The sequence below is a fragment of the Parasteatoda tepidariorum genome, chromosome 3 (genome assembly GCF_043381705.1).
Source record: "Parasteatoda tepidariorum isolate YZ-2023 chromosome 3, CAS_Ptep_4.0, whole genome shotgun sequence".
Classification (NCBI taxonomy): Eukaryota; Metazoa; Arthropoda; class Arachnida; order Araneae; family Theridiidae; genus Parasteatoda; species Parasteatoda tepidariorum.
Window position 1 is genome coordinate 18,729,486 of NC_092206.1, and position 17,001 is coordinate 18,746,486.

Here is a 17,001-nt window from a genome sequence, read left to right on the forward strand (position 1 = left end):
CCTATGTTTGTTACACTACTTGAGTTCTGTTGTCTTCTGGGTTGAATTGTAATTAACGTGACTGCAAAATAGTTGTAAACCTATAATTGGATTGGCTGTTCAATACTGGGTGCAAAATAAAGCTAAGTGCAGGATCATGCATTTGTATTATAACAGTTTGGTGATTATTATTTTATTTATTTATTTTGTATTAGATCAACTTGTGTTCAAACCAAATTGCGATAAAATTTGCTCAGTAGTTCTGAAGCTAATTAAAAAGTTTAAGAAAATGTCTCTGTTATGAAGGTCCAAGAAGTCTGTTACGCAAGAGTTCTAAAATTTCCCTTTTAAAACTGTACTATTTTACTGAGGATGTGATTATCACATGATTTAAATGGAAGAATAAATATGTTTCAAAATGACTGATGAAAATGGTAAAAACAATTTTTTCCAAAAAATAGGTATAGCTAGCTTTAATGATTTTTTTTTTTTTTTTGACATCTGCTTAAATATTTCTAATACAAAATTTCAATTTACCTCCTAGTTACACTCTGTTATTTTTATAATTAATTATCAATTAAATATTTGTAATAAACTTTATGTCGAAGTTTTAAAAAATAAAAGCAAAATTTTTACATAGCATATAAAGACTTTTACTAGAAAGATACATAAGAAGTGGTTAAAAATGAATGAATTTTTTTTTAACATTCAATCGCTTTTTCCTTTGTTGAATTCAGTTTTTTTCTAAAAATGATTCTATTTCAGATACTTCTACATCAATCGGTCATGCGCTTTTTAATTTGTTCCAGTTTATTTTCTAAACATTCAGCTTCTAACATATATGCTTGTTTTTTCAGATCATCCATCGATTTGAGAACTTGTTCTTCCATTTGCTTTGATGGTCTGAAAAAAAATTTCATTTGTGTTAATAAACTAATTTGTCATGCTTTATATTTAATATTGAGATCTACCGATTGCATGCAACTGCATATTAAAAAAAGGTGTTTAGAAGGTTTAATTACATAAATTCTGAAAAAAAAACGCCCTGTGTTCTTCCATTTATTTTCTTAGTAACATCTTTTGATTTTATTACTTTTGTGTAATTTAACTTTGGCATCTATATTATCTTTGATATTTAACTCTATATTAGTATATAATAGGATAATTGATAAATTAGTTGTTATTACTATTATTTATATTAAAATTTTATGATTAGTTTTTATTTATTTTTGTTAAGCAAATACAGTCAAGGATAAAAGTACATTATTAAAATTTGCTGAGACACTGAACTGCCTTTGTGAGGAATGCAGTTCTATTCATGATGGCTGCTTCAAGCCCACTCAGCATTAATTACATGAAGACAGGTAACAATGACATCTTAAATCCTGCAGTTTTAATTGATACTGTGTAAGTTATGTTTATTCATCGAGGTCATTTGTCTAAATTCAAGGTTTATTATTATAAATGCAACTTTATTTTTGACATTTTCAACATTTGATCTGTTTCAGAACTTTAGCTCTGGTTTGCATTCCTACTTAGAAATTGATGACGTGATAATATTTTTAATTATTATTTATATTATTAGCCAATTTACTTTATTTTTATTTTATGGATGTTTTGTTTCATTTATTAAGTTATAAGTTAAAACATGGGGTAGTATATTCATTTAATTTTATTTGATTATTTAACAAAATACATTTGTTACTTTTTCAGCTGTGCACTTATGACCATTTTTATTGCATGTAAATTTTATCTATTCTAGGATTTTTTTAAAAAAAATATATGTAGAAACTTTAAAATGTGGAGTTCACAAAAATTTTTTGGCACAGTTTAAGTTTTGCAGTTTAATTTTTTTAAAATAATATATAGCATGCAGTTTTAGTTTTGACATATTTGAGAATAGTATATGTGTAGGTACCAAACTTATAACATTATAATTTTAGATGAATAATCTAAGAATCATTCAATAATTTAACAAAAATTAAATTTTCTAACACTTTTTAAATTTTTAAGGTCTACAAAGAAGAGATTTTTTTTTTTTTTGGTAGACTTATAGTGGGTTTGAAATCTTTATTGAATTTACCTGCAGTGTCCAGTTAACCCAAACTCACTCACCGCTTCGAGGTTCCACATAGTCACCTACCAGCACAAATTCACCTTTTTGAAGTTTAATGATTAACAAAAGCCAAGTTGACTGTGTTGTACTTTACACATGGAGGTAATTTGTGAAACACATTTGTTATTTAGCATAACTGCTAGTTAGGCTAATTACTCCCTCTCCCAATGTCCCCGATAGTAAAAAAATTTCGGAATAAAGATTTTATAGTTTTTATTTGTCTCTTAAAAATCATGGTCTAAATTTGGGGCTTCTATATAGGTTAAAATGTCATTTAACATTTCTAATTACCCTTATTCATGCCAATGATTACAACAGATCGAAATTCAACCTTTTTTTTTTTTTTTTTTTTAATGTGATAAAAAAAAAAGATCCAGATTCGAGACTTCTATCTTGATAAATACGCTAATTAGCATAAATGCCAATAAGCCAAATTACTCGATAAACCCCCGACAATTACTTATACCGGAATGATTCTTTTTTAGTTTTTCTATAAACCTCTCAAAAAATACATGGTTTAAATTTGAGACTTCCATCTTGGTAAAAATGCGTTAAGTAGCATTACTTTCAATTTAAGGCTAATTGCTCGGGTAGTTACATAATATCGAAATGAAACATTTTAGTTTCCCCCTTTATCTGATGGTCGAAATTTGAGATTTCTATTGTGCTTTTTTAGCATTACTGTTAATTAGGCAAATTACCCCGATCAGTGGACGGCAGTAGCCCACTACAAGTAAAGAAACTACTGTAGTCGCTACTTTTTTTCATAGTTTGTAGTGTAGTGTACTACTTTTAAAAAAAATAGTGTAGTGCGATACAAAAAACAGTAGTTTGTAGAGATTCCTGGCAACTATTTTTAGAGTTAATTTAGTAAAGCACGGCTCTAACGTAATTAATTTTTCGAATTTGATTGGTATAAATTTTCGTATGTCCGTCCATAAAAATGACCATGTAGCTACAGCTGAGCGTTCACAGGAATCACGTATAACTAATATTTAAACTAACCATTCCGAGAAATAGATAATTTATCACTTTGATCGCCACACTTTTACAATGTTATTTCAAATGAATTAAACATATTTTCGATGTACTTAATTTCTTAGAGGAAAAAGAGCATTAAAAAATAAGTATTTGATAATTTCGTTTTTCTTAAATTTAATATTCCCTATCGAGAATTGCATGGAAAGTTGAAGGTTAAGTGAATAAATTCGAAGAAAATGTTTTGGAATAAACTGGCTCTTGTAAACATGAATAAATATTTCTTAGTAATTCCCTTACATTTAATGTAAGTTTGTTTTCTTAAAGTAGCGAAGTAGTTACTACAATTCCAAAGTAGTGTCGTGAACTACGAAAATGTTGTTTTTCCGACCACTGACCCCGATAATTGAAATAAAATAATGGAAACGTTTTTAGTTTCTCCCTTTAATATCTATTCCGGGGTGCACGTGGTCAAAATGTGAGACTTCTATCTCTGCGGCGAATTTTTATTTAGCATATCTTTTCAATTGGAATAATTACAAAATATAGAAATGAAACTTTTTAGTTTTTCTTTATGCCTGATAAGCACGTAGTTCGAATTTGAAACTGTTATCTAAGTAACAGTAAGTTATTTATCTTTACTGTCTATTAGAATACCCTGAAAGTTACGAAATATCGGAATAAAACTTTTTATTTTTATCACATACAGATGCACCATTATCGATCAAATCATTATGCTCCAAATTTTGGCTTCATTGAAAATGGGAGTATTTATGATGAGTGAGTGGGCGAGGGAATTGCCTTTTATTTGTACAACTAATTACTTATAACATGTTGCTTAATAATTTGAAATATTTATCAAATGGCTTTGTAATTAATTTTTTATTGTTGTTAATTTACGTCGCACTAGAGCTGCACAATGGGCTATTGGCGACGGTCTGGGAAACATCCCGGAGGATGATCCGAAGACATGCCATCACAATTTTGATCCACTGCGGAGGGGATGACACCTCCGCTTCGGTAGCCCGACGACAGTTTAACGAGGACCAATACCGCACACCCTCGGTCCCTACGCAGACTGATCCAAGTGGTCACCCACCCGCACACTGACCGCAGCCAGTGATGCTTGACTTCGGTGATCTGCTGGGAACCGTGTCTTAACGATCAGTCCACTGCGGGACAATTAATTTTTAATTACAATTATTTTAAATTAATTTTAAATAATTGTAATTAACAATTATTTTAAATTAATTTTTTAAGATGCAGGATATGATTTCATTTACGTCTCAATGATGATTCAAAAATAAGATGCAATGTGTATAAAACATTCCTTTATGTGGAGGAGATAACAGATAAAATTGAGAATTTCATGGGTAAGGGGAGTGATTATCATCCTGGTATAACAACCAGTAATTCTGGAGATAAATAAAGAATAATTTAATTTTAAAACATTTACTATGTAATAACATTAATTAAAATATTAAATTTAATGTGCTTAATTTGTATAAATAGTTTCCACAAAGCATTTTGCTCTTCATATTTCAAAACAGAATTTTTTTAAACTATGGTTTGATATCCAAATTGTTTTCATGAAAGTCTTTACTGTAATATATTTTCTATAATTTCTCTCTTTAGCATGTCTGTCTATATATTTAGCTTTATTCATTCATTTGCTGAGTTAATACCTTCTGGTGTGCACACTACCTGAAATTTTTAATTTAGTAAAAATTGACATATCATTTGCTATTATATATTTTTTTCTATTTATTTGTCCTTTTTTTATCCATATTTATTGATTAATCCCTGTGGATGCTCAACTAATTTTGAGAATTTAAACATTTTCTACAAAGCGGATTTATGCATCCAGTTTATGATAAATTCTTAGATTATATTGTTTATTATAAAATCTTGAAGGGTCCAGTTGTGGGCAGTAAATAAAAATTTGACAACCACTTCTCTAGAATGTTTTGACCCCATATATTATATTAAAATTGACTACATCATTGTTTAGTTTCATCGGGGTGCAAGCATATGCGTCGTTTGCATGGGGACGATGGGTTTGTGTCCCCTTCTATAATTCGAAATCCTTTAAAGTTCCCCTCCATATTTCAGACAAATAAAGAAATTTTCGTGAATCATCATCCATTGATATTTAAAAATAAGAGAGAGATAAAAATAATTAGGAAATCATTTTGCAGATATTTCGCAGAGTTAGAATTTTTTTCTTCTTATGTGTGAAATCTAGAGAACTATTTTGGCTGTAAATATTAATTTTGACGCACATGGTTGCTGGTTAATCGTAAAATTAGTAAAATAATAATAATCAAAAAAATTTTTTTTTTGCTATTTTAATAATGAATATGACTTTAATGACTCGATATTTTAATTTCAAACCAAAGTTTATGCAATATAAATTTTAAATATGATATTATTTTATTAAATAAAATAAAAGTTTCCACTTACAAAAAACCTTCACTCCAACCGCTGAACAAGTCTTTCATCTCTGAACCCAATTCTAAAAGGAAGTAATCTATTAAACAAGGTAGGATTTCTTGATGCTAGAGTTTCAGTATCTTTAGTTAGTACATATTTTTGTAATGGTTTACGGTTTCGTAACTTAGAAGAAAAAATATTTCTGTTAAAAAGGCATTTTGTGGGCGATCCCACAAGTAATTAATTCACAATAATAAGTATTTAATTATACTTCAAATAAATCATTAAATCATATGTAACTAATTTATAAGCAAAGCTTAGGCTAAAAACTTAAGCTTAGAAATGTATTGAACAAAGCAATAAGATACGTAAAGCCATTTAATTTTAAATAAAATGACAATCGACTATTATAACAAAAAAATTAGGAAGATAATTGTTATTGGTGAATTCTTTTCTTAAGAGAATTTTAAAATTAGTTGGCCTAGAAATCAATGTAACGATCATTCGAAAGTATCGAAACTTCGAAAGTAAATCTCTCCTGCCAAGTTGCTGACTTCAAAGTAATCATTGAGGTCAAGTCTTCGAAATTCACCGTCTTGGCAAAGCGTGCAACAATGCGCACCGGCTGCCTTTATTTCCCACATAAACTGGTATCCATCCGTCTAAAGCTTGATGCTCCTGAGATAGAATGCCGATCCCATACAATGATAGCTCAGTGCATTAATCACTGTGCCATTGTAATTTATGTTTCTAAAACGTAAAAAAGAAGAAAATCGTTTTGGTTAAAAATCTCTATGTATTTTTATTCATTAAAATTTTAAATTAAAATATTTTCGAAATAATTATAATTGGTTGCTTGTCTGAACTTCAGTGGTTGCCTTAAATTGAGTAGTTAAAAGATAAGAATCTTAATATGTACTTGATTATTTTTTATCTATAAAATAGAGATTTCCTCATTTGTGCGCTGATTTTATCTTGCTGTTTTATTTTAGATGAGTGAATAAATAGGAAAAATATTCCGTGACCACTGATTTTTGGGAAAATTTCAAGCATGTATGATTAATGGCTAAGTTTCGTTTTATGTTTTTTTGAAAGAAAGGGAAAGGAAGGAAAGTTCTTTCGCATGAATGACTAAAGCTTAAATCAGTTCGTACTTTTTGGGATATCAAAATTCTTCAGTTTGCAGTAAATAATAATTTTTTTTTTTGTAAATATTTTACAATCATTTTTTTCATAAAACAATTTGAGAATATTTTATTTTAATCATTGAGAATTAGTGAAAGGATCAGTTCTCATTTTTAAATTAAGATAAGTGACAAAAAAAAAGGCTTACATGTATTAAATGAATGAATCCGAAACAAAACAATTTTGGTAGTCTTGAAAAGAAACATTTATTCAATTTATTCATGTGTTTGCTGCGTCTACTAACTCCGAGTTGTATCAAAGATTGCGAAATGACACTTAAAAAATTTTTGAACTGTCATCTCCATCTAATTCTTTAATGTTTTACCATTTAAGCCTCACAGTGGACTGATCGTTAAGAAACAATTCCTTACAACAACATCACTGCTGTCAGTCAGTGGGTGATTGACAACTTTGATCAACCTACGAAAGGACTGAGGGTGAGGGGTATAAATCTTCTGTAAACTGTTCTTTCGTAAAGTGCTCGACTTCACGCGCAGGTCGTTCGTCGTTGGGCTACCGAAGCTGGGGCTCCATCCCCTCTGCAGAGGATCAAAATTGTGATGGCATGTCTGCGGATCATCCTCAGGGATGTTTCCCATACCGTCGCCAATAGCCCATTGTGCAGCTCTAGTGAGACTTAAATTAACTACAACAACAACAGATCGATTCCAATAGTCCATTGTGCAGCTCTAGTGCGACGTAAACGAAGTACTACTTCTTGCCGTTTAAATTTATCAATTCTGCCCAATTGTGAAGTAATTATTCAGTTGATTAAACTTTCATAGTGTTGATTTTGTAAAACTGAGCGACTAAGGACGTACCGTCATTCGAGGTTTAATAAGCCACTTCTCAATTTAAGACATCTGGATCTGGCAGTTAGAGGTTATTTGATGTAAACCTTTTAGCCTATAGTTACTCTATGTTAATATGCATGAAAGTTTTTTGTAACATACATGTTAAAGATTAAAAAAGGGAAAAAGAAAAAATCTTAAATAAATACGGATGATAGAAGTGGGCATGTAATTATTTTAGACGGACATAAGTGATTGTTTAATATAATTAATAAGTAATTACTAAATAGAACTTGCTACTTGCACAGTGTTGCTCTAGTTAAGCGACAAGACATGGTAGATTGGACGAAGATTTGTTTATTGCTACAAACACATAGCCTTGATTGCGTGCTCATTACAATGCTCAGTATAATCCCTTTTCAAGTTGAAAAGCTGCACAAGTTAGAGAAGGATATTATGTAGTAGATACAACCAGGGTTTGCGGCCGAGTTCGAACCCGCTCCCTAGAACGGAGAAGAGTGCAAAATCTCTCATACGCACGTTAATGGTCTATATCACCTTCCTGAGCCACTAGATTATATTAAATATTGATTAAAGAATTAAATCCAAAAAGTCATACTTTGAATCATCTCACATGGTTCTAAGCTTTCAACAATTCCACCTACATCTGATGGGGAGTCTGCTGCTTAAAAATAAAACATTAAAATTAGATTCGTATAAAACTTCTAATAAGTGATGAAATAAATGTTTTGAAAGGTATATTGTAGAATTTTCAGTAATTTTACCGAATTATTTTTGTAAAATATATCACTTTGTTCAAAAGTCCTACCCTCATTCATACTATTTAGGGAAGATTATACCAGAGCTTAATTTGATTGTAACTTTACTGATTGAGTTCAGCCTTTGTTATCCTAGGAGTTTTTTAAGGCAAATTTTGCATTTTTTTAAGAGCATTATTATGTCAAAATTAGTTTTTAAAATGTACACTGTTTTGAAAATATTGGAGTAAAATTTTTATAACTCTTTCCTCAAATGGCTTAGTAGCATTAAATAAACAATCCAAAGAAACTGAAGCGGTAAGATATTACTAGATATATATAAAGATTTTTACTCACAAAAAGTTTTGTGAGTAAAAACGGTCTGCCAATAGCGTGCTGATTTTCGAACTCTCCTCAGGTAAAGTGATAAGTCCTTATCCCCTATATTTGTTCCTGATCCCTGATGGCTCAGGAGATAGAGCTTTCGCCTTCCACTGAGGTGAACCGGGTTCGAATCCCAGCGATGGCGGTCCATACGATTTCTGCATTTGGCTTGCACCGACCATAGTGCCGACGTAAAATATCCTCAGTGGTAGACTGATCATGAGTTAGTGTTCCCTTGCTGTCATTCTAACCGTGTGAGGTTTTCGTGGTTTTCCTCTCCATTTAACGCAAATGCTGGTTAGTTCCATCAAAAAGTCCTTCACGAAGGGCAAATTTCTCCTAATATTTGATGCAGGACAAGTCTACATAGTTGGACATTAGTAGTCGTAAACCCAAGAATTGAATCGGCTGTTCAACGACGGTTATAAAATAAAATATGTTAGTCCCTGAGTCATGGTGGCTCAGGGGATAGAGCATTCGCCTTCCAATGAGGTGAAACGGGTTCGAGACTGGTCGATACGAATTCCGAACCCGTCTCTCAGGGACCACAGTGCTGACTTAAAAATCAGTGGGTGATCGGTTAACGAACATAATCCGTTCCAAGACTATGTTCGCTATCCGAATTGTTCGTTAACCGATCATCGATTCACCATAGACTTCTTTGTGAAATCGATTAATTCGTTCTGGAGACCCTAAAAATTCAATTTAAAAAAATGTATAATTTCTTATTAAGTTTTTTAAAAAATAATACATACATATAGTCTTGCATATTAATCAGTCCTTTTCATTTTTTGCTTATGGGGCGTTGAAGAACATGCCCAATGCCGATTGCTTTTCTCTCTTTGTCAGGATTTTCCGGAAGTAATTAATAGCATTGTCGTTGTAAGAATCCCCAACCCTACTGACATCAGCTTAGTTTGGGTGCCATTCTAAGACCATTGCTCTGACATCCTCCCACTTTTTCAAAAGATCTTTAACGGCAGATGTCGGCATTGGTATCCTCTTTCGTTTCCCTTTTGTTCAGAAGGAGACACATTTCGCTGTGCTTCTTGGTGTTCTTCATTCAAAATTTCTTGGAGCTCTTCTGTCGTCAGTTAATCTACATGTCCCATTATGAGCTCTTCTATGTCATCCTCGTTCACCTCCAATTCCAGATCTCTAGCAGTTGTCAAAATTTCATCCATAATTTCAGGGGTGTCTCCCTGATCACATCCGTCACCTTGAACGAAGGGTGGACACAGCTTCCGCCAAGCAGAAATCAACTATCGCTGTGTGACTTCTGACCACGCCTTTTGAATGATACGAATAGCTTCAAATTTTTCTTTTCAAAACTTTTTTGAAGTCATTGTTGAGGGGAATTGGCTTGCTTCAAAACAGCGCGCGAGTGTACAATTTCTTGTAAGCCGCAGTAACTTCCTGATCCATCGGCTGAATCAGCGAAGTCGTATTCAGAGGTAAAAACTGAATTGTCAGCCAGGGAATGTCTGTCAGCAAATTATCTTCAAGATCCTTTGGATATCCTGGTGCATTGTCCAATAGCAGCAGTGCTTTCAACGGCAAGTCATTGGTATCAAGTTCTTGATGCTCGGGGCACAAACTTCAAATAGCCATTCTTTGAAAAGATACTGCGTGACCCATGCCCTCTGATTCGATCTCCACATTACTGGCAGTTTGTTCTTAATTATGGAATTTTTTTTGAATGCTCTGGGATTCTCAGAGTGGTAAACGAGAAGTGTTTTAAGCTTTATAATTATAGTTATTGAATGACCTTTAAATTTAAATTCATTGTTAATTCAAGTTTCATTTAGTAATTATCAATACTAAGCATGCTTTATACATTTCTCCTTTCAGTGATCTTATTTTGTATGCAAAATGATAACAAACGTTTAATAGTACTTTTTTTCAGGCCGAGAAGTGTTCGTTAGAATTCGTTTTGTTCATTATCCGAATATGTGTTCGTTGTCCGAACACATAAAATCTTTCTTTAAAGTGTTCGTTATCCGAATATGTGTTCGTTAACGGAACACAAAAATCTTTCGTGAAAGTGTTCGTTAACCGATTTGTTGGTTAACCGATCTGTTCGTAAACCGATCACCCACTTATCCTCATGGGTTAGAGTCCCTTTGCCGTCTGACTGACCATGGGATGTTTTCGTGGTTTTTCCCTCCATGTAACGCAATTGCGGTTAGTTCCATCTAAAATCCTCCGCGAAGGCAAATTTCCCCCTATACTTGATTCAGAAGTTCCCTTTTTTTCTGGATTAGGTTCAAAATTGCAAGGCATTGGAGTTGAACATTGATAGTTATAATCTCAGAAGTGGGTCAGCTCATCAACCTGGTACCGATCCGCGGCTCAGGGGGTTGGAGAGAACTGTCTAAGTTAGTGTTAAGAGAGTCTTTTTTCCACCCCTTTTAACATATTATTTCATACAATTTTTGGGTATAAAATCGTTCTTAATCTATGGGACGAAAATTGAAATTTATGCGCTTTTATAATTTATTTATTTTACTTTCAGTGAAAATACTGAATTACATAAATTTAAAAAATAATGTTTCATTGAGGTAACTGAGGTAATAAAATCTTAAACCCTCTTGCAAGTGTCAGATCTCTTGCAAGTGTCCTCTTGCAGTACTCAGATTTGAAAATTAAAATTTAAGGATAGAATTTTTTATCGTTTTATAATCGTAATACTGTTTTTTGTTGAGCAGAGTTTGTACCGCATATAGAAGTGCATGGGTTGTAAAATATACTCAGAAAAAAGTATTTGATGAACTTACTCCTGTCATAATTGCCATCGTAAGAGTCCAGACTTCCTACGGTTCTCGAATCACCCGATGCATTTGGATCTGTAATGAAATGAATAAAATTAAAATGATATATAACTAAAATTCTTATAAAACTATCTAATTTATAAATCTTTGGTGCATAAATTGAGTACTACAAATTATCGCATAATTTACAATTGTCCGCATAATCTCAGAGCATCCACATAATTTTAGAATTAATATTTATCTTTTAAAACACTTATACAAAAGCTTATAAATATTACTTTGTAGTTTTTCTCAGCAATAATAATAATGAAAATAATTTTAAAAATTGCGCAAAAATTAAAAGAAAAAGCAAAATATTTTCTTAGAATTGTTGCTTTTGAAATATTTAATAATAATAATAAATTGTTAATAAATACTTATTATGATTAAATATTAAATTAGCCAGTTTCTAACTTCTTACCATTTGTTAAACATAATTCCTTAGCTCTATTTTCTTCGTTCTCCATGGATGAGGTGAAAACCTGTTAAAAAAAATTAAAAATTAATAACTTTTATTAACTTCGAATCTTACCAGGAGCATCCAGGCACGGTTGTCATAGTTGCGGCGTAAAGGTAACTCGGTCACAACTCAAAAAATATTTCGCTGGAACTCTCTGGTCCCACATGTCAAGAGTTAACTCACTATATCTCAAGATAACGAAAAAATTGTTTTGAAGTTATACTTCTTATGCGACTTCCAACAAGGTTGCGTTAAACGTTTAATGCTACATTTTTATTGGCCGGGAAATCACGTGGTAGGATCCACTTTTCCCTCATTCATTTCCATATTGTTTTGGTTCTCACTAGCATGAAAACAATAAAAGTATTGTTTTTCTATAAATAATTTTTTAGTTTGATTTGATACACATATAATTTAATAGGGTAGTATTTTTTATTTTCAAATTTAGTGGATAACAATTGTAAAAAATGAGTGAAAACAATCCCACGGACAATGCGACGGATTTAAGGTTATGTCAAGGTACGTCTCTTGTGAATATCAATTGATTGTTAGGTTTTCTCTTCTGAAATTACATTATGACGCATTCACATACATTATTAATACAAATACATTTTCCATGGCGAGACGATGAGGCAACCACAAGCACTTCCACTGGTTCAAGAGGGAAAAATGCACAATATTACCGTTATTACAGAGCACGGAAGCGAGCGGAGCAGGAAAAAGAGTCGTTGAATAGAACTAGTGATCCTTCTACGACTGCTGATTCTTCTACTATTAACGTCGCAGGTTAAGAAAGTTTAACTTCTTCCGCGCTGAGAGACTCCATGCACTATTTTTTTTTTTTCTTCCTTTTTTTGCTGCGATTTTTGTTTGCTTTGTAATAAATTATTTTCTCGTAATTTTATCCTACATTTTTAACAGTGTTGGCATAAAACAATTTTTCTCCACGAAAGTTGAAACTATTCATTTATTTACTAAAAAGAATTATGTTAGCTTACGCTAAACATTTTTCTTCGGATTTTATAAAAATCTTTTAGTGAACTTAAATAATCAGGAATAGGGGGCTAAGCCAAAAATTTCTTCTCCTCTCACCAACCCCAATAATTGCTTCGCAATAATTATCTTTTTACTCTAAGTAATTTCGGATAAAATTTCAGAGAAATGTATAGGCACCCTGAGTGCAGTGACCGTAAAATCTATTTTTCCGTAAAAATTTATACCTTAGTTTTTAGAGTAATATATATTTAATTACAGTTATTCAATGATTTTACAGTAAATCTTACTGCATATAAAAATTATACTATATTGGATTTTTTTCTCGTTCGTGCAGAACATAAAGTACTATAATTAGTAACCACACTAATTAATTAGCATATGTGAGGCATAGGTTCCTTTGTTCGTAATAATCGTCTACTTTAGTTTATAATTAATTTGGTTACAGAATTAGAATAAAAACCTTTCTGCCAGCTTCTAATGGGGGAGAATTTTTAAGCAAATCGAAAATTTTTGCTCGTAATTTTAAATTTATTTTACCCAAAGATAATTCCATACAAGCAATTATTTTTTTAAAAAAATGCTTCTTTATTATCTTCTGTTATAATATGCTAGGAGATATGAGACGCACTAGGAGATATAAGCTATATGCTAGGAGAGATTATGCAGTGTTCAGAGCTGTCAGAACAGAGGCTGACAGAAAATTGCAACTGATTTTGGGTCCCCAATCAATTTCAGTATAAATGGGTTATTCCATTTATCTAAATTTTTCCTTTAATTTAAATTCTTTTGTGTTTCTGTTTCTTTAATAATTAAGTTGAAATATTCACTGCGAATATTACATTTTCTCGCGAAAACATAATTATAATTTCATTTAAGTGCAATTGTTATTTCAAACAATTTAATTATAATCATTATAAATAATTATCTCTGAGCCGCGATGGCTCAGGGGATAGAGCGTTCGCCTTCCAATGAGGTGAACCGGGTTCGAATCCCGGCAATGGCTTTTCGATATTAATTCCACATCCGGCTTGCACCGACCATAGTCCTTCCTCAGTGGTAGACAGATCATGGGTTAGAGTCCCCTAGCCGTCAGGTTAACCGTGGGAGGTTTTCGCGGTCTTCCTCTGCATGTAACGCAAATGCGGTTAGTTCCATCGAAAAGTCTTCCACGAAAGCAAATTTCTCCCAGTACTTCATCCAGGAATTCCCTTGTCTTCTGCATTGGGTTCAAAATTACAGGGCTACGGAGTTGAACATTAGTAGTCGTAAACCCAAAAAATTGGATTAGCTGTTCAACGACGGATAAGATAAAAGTTAATTATCTCTCTAACACATGTCTTCTAACTCGTTTGATTTGATCACAGTTTAAAATTAAAGCTTAACAACAAAATAATGATGACATTGCATAAAAAACTAATCAAGTCAACAATGCTTGATAATTGCCCACTACTTAATTTTTTACTCCAAGTTTAACAGTTAACATTTCTTGAGCTAATTCTCGAATGGTACGTTTTTATTTAATTATAATATCTTCGTTCTCCCTGCACATTTTTCTATTGAAAATTGTAATTTCAAGTTCCTAATAATTCTAATAATAGTTCATAATTCTTAGCAGCAAAACAAAAGGTTACATGAAATTGAACACTTAAAATAGCGGCAGTATCACTAACGATTTTTAATATTGAGTGATTTCTAACTCTGTAAAATTAAATGACGAAGTATAAGAATGAAACTAACTCTCTCAAACAGTTCCCGAGAAAAGTCAATTTAAGAATGTGATCTTTTCTGAAAACTGATACTCTATTTGATCAAATTTTTAATGTTTAAATTTTGTATTTTGTCATTTGAAATTACATAATTTAAAGTTAATTAAAAAAAACTGTATATCTTACAGTTCGAAAATTTTCAATCACAATTTAATAAAGTAATAAAGTTTTCGTTTTGCTGCTAGAAAACCCATTTAACAGTTAGGTCCTAACTTTTTTGGAGTGCTTTATTGTAATGTCACTAATCTTCATTTAATAGTTATCTTAGAAAAAATCTTTTATTGCAATAAAAACTAACACTTAAGATAAAGCAAAAGTAGAATAATTGTATTTTGATTCTTGTATTAAGGGCTGTTATCGAAAAGAATTTTAATTGAATACAGAATTTTAAATATTTATAGTGAAAGCGAAATAAGTTAAAAATTTTTATTTCTGTGAGTTAAATTATGTTATAACAAAATATTCAGGTGCAATTTTGATAAAAATTGATTATGGTGAAACCAATAGGATGCAATTTAAATAAATTTAGATTAATTATCGTTCTTCACTTTTAGTTAAAATCCTTACCTTTAATATGGAGTAATTTGCTGAATGAAAAAGGTTTCTTTTATTTCCATTTGTATTATTTTGTTTTCAAAACAATACTTTACTATTTAGTTTTTTAGTAAATTAAAGTTTGATTTTTTAAAGAACTATTCAAAGCAGACGATAATAAAATGACCTTTTATAATTCTCTTTTTAATTGACGATAAAAATAGGTTATAGGTGGCGCTTAGTCAGAACTCTTTTATTTATGACAATACTTTGCATGCTCTCAAAATTAGCTTCTGGGCACTCATTAGAGGAAGTACGTTAGATTATGTCTTGATTTTCTACATTAAAAACTTTAAAGTTAAGAAACTACAAAGAACTCAACTGTGCATTAAACATAATTCTTAAAAAAAGCGTCGTTCAAATTTTAGAAAATATTTTTGACAATTAAACGCGAAAAATGTTATAGAAGTGGAAATATTACACTTCTATGTAGCTGAGAGGAGGAGGAGGGGTAAAGGGAAAAAAAAAAGACATGGAACTCGTCTTCTCTCCAGATGGAGAATTTAAACATTTGTGATCGCGAATAAAAGTAATTCTCTTTCTCATCTTTTTTTGGCAGCACGAAAATGGTATAGAATCAAAAGAGATAAAAATTACTTGTTAGTTAACTAGTTTTGAGAAATTAGGCACTTTCAACTCAAGAAAAAGAAGACCAAGGAAATCATATAATTCTGCATAGAGTTAATACGACATGTAGTTAATACGCTGGGAGTTAATACGCCGGGAGTTAATACGCTATGTTAGTAAGATCGCGGGAATGCAAAATTTCTGTGGTCTTACCAACCATGTGATTTCTACTGTTAAAGATACTTGATTATCACGCTGATTGACTAGTTGATTTATTATCACGCTGATTGAATTTTCGGATAAGATTTAATTGGATACCTGCAAGCAACCTAAGGTGTGTGTGTGTTGAACCTGTGTCATAACTATCACTATAAATATTAAATGCCAATTCGCTAGTATGTAAAACAAGTTAACTTTATTTCAAGTTCCTTTTGATACACGAAAGTTGACATAGTCTAAAATTAAATTCCCTTCATTGGTGACCCGGACGTGATATGAGCTCGTCAACAGCGATAGATGTTCCACATTAAACAGTTGATTTGTTTAAAATTATACTGCTCAAAAGAAAAGAAAAAAAAATACGGTGAAGCAAACAGTCTCCCGGTCAATAAACAATATTGAAGAAGAAAAAAAAATAATGAGCGAGATGCTATAAAAAATTAAGGAAAAATATAATGAGCAAAAATGACATAAATAATTAAACAGCATAAATCCATTAGTGGTATTCGTTCATCGAATGCTATCACAGAAATAATTCTGGTAAGAGAGTAATGTCCCGCTTGATTTCCCGCGCAGGTCGTCGGGCTACCAAAGCAGGGGTGCCATCCCGTTTGCAGAGGATCAGAATTGTGATGGCATGTCTTTGATCATTTTCGGGGGTGTTTCCCAGACAGTCGCCAATAGCCCATTGTGCAGCTCTAGTGCGACGTAAATGAACCACAACTACAACAACGAAGTTTGTCATAGGGGCTTTCAGATTGGTCTGATGCTCTAACCACTAGGATGTTACTATGCTTTTCTTTTTGGTTTTAGTGCTTGAATAATTGCCTAATAGTTAAATAATAATTGAAACATCTAATTTTACCCGCAGATTCCATTCTGAGCCTATATGAAGGATTTCGATTGATGCGTTAAACTAATTTAAGCTGTAAGTGTAAGCGATAAGCTGGTTGTATAATAAAATT

The 17,001-nt window shown here is 31.8% G+C and overlaps 1 protein-coding gene across 2 annotated transcripts; it reads right to left on the reverse strand.

Annotated features, from left to right (window-relative positions):
- Positions 1–88: 88 nt before the first annotated feature.
- LOC107453446 (uncharacterized) lies at positions 89–15,398 on the reverse strand. 2 transcript variants are annotated; one of them, XM_071178389.1, is made up of 6 exons: positions 15,224–15,398; positions 11,856–11,916; positions 11,402–11,470; positions 8,102–8,167; positions 5,537–5,588; positions 89–882 (listed from the first exon to the last, which is right to left on the reverse strand). In XM_071178389.1, the coding sequence occupies exons 2-6, from the start codon at positions 11,899–11,901 to the stop codon at positions 756–758; spliced, it is 360 nt and encodes a 119-aa protein (XP_071034490.1). In that variant the 5' UTR covers positions 11,902–11,916; positions 15,224–15,398; the 3' UTR covers positions 89–755. The 2 variants fall into 2 exon arrangements, with proteins under 2 accessions (XP_071034490.1, XP_042900874.1); XM_043044940.2 differs by having other exon boundaries at positions 8,102–8,164; positions 15,224–15,392.
- Between the last annotated feature and the right edge of the window lie 1,603 nt (positions 15,399–17,001).

Bases quoted from the DNA above. Each gene is read 5' to 3' on its own strand.
- LOC107453446 (XM_071178389.1), bottom strand. From the start codon at position 11,901: ATGGAGAACGAAGAAAATAGAGCTAAGGAATTATGTTTAACAAATG. The intron at 5,589-8,101 runs GTATGACTTTTT...ACTTCCTTTTAG, and splicing joins ACCATGTGAGATGATTCAAA to AATTGGGTTCAGAGATGAAA. The intron at 883-5,536 runs GTAAGTGGAAAC...ATTTTTTTTCAG, and splicing joins GGTTGGAGTGAAGGTTTTTT to ACCATCAAAGCAAATGGAAG.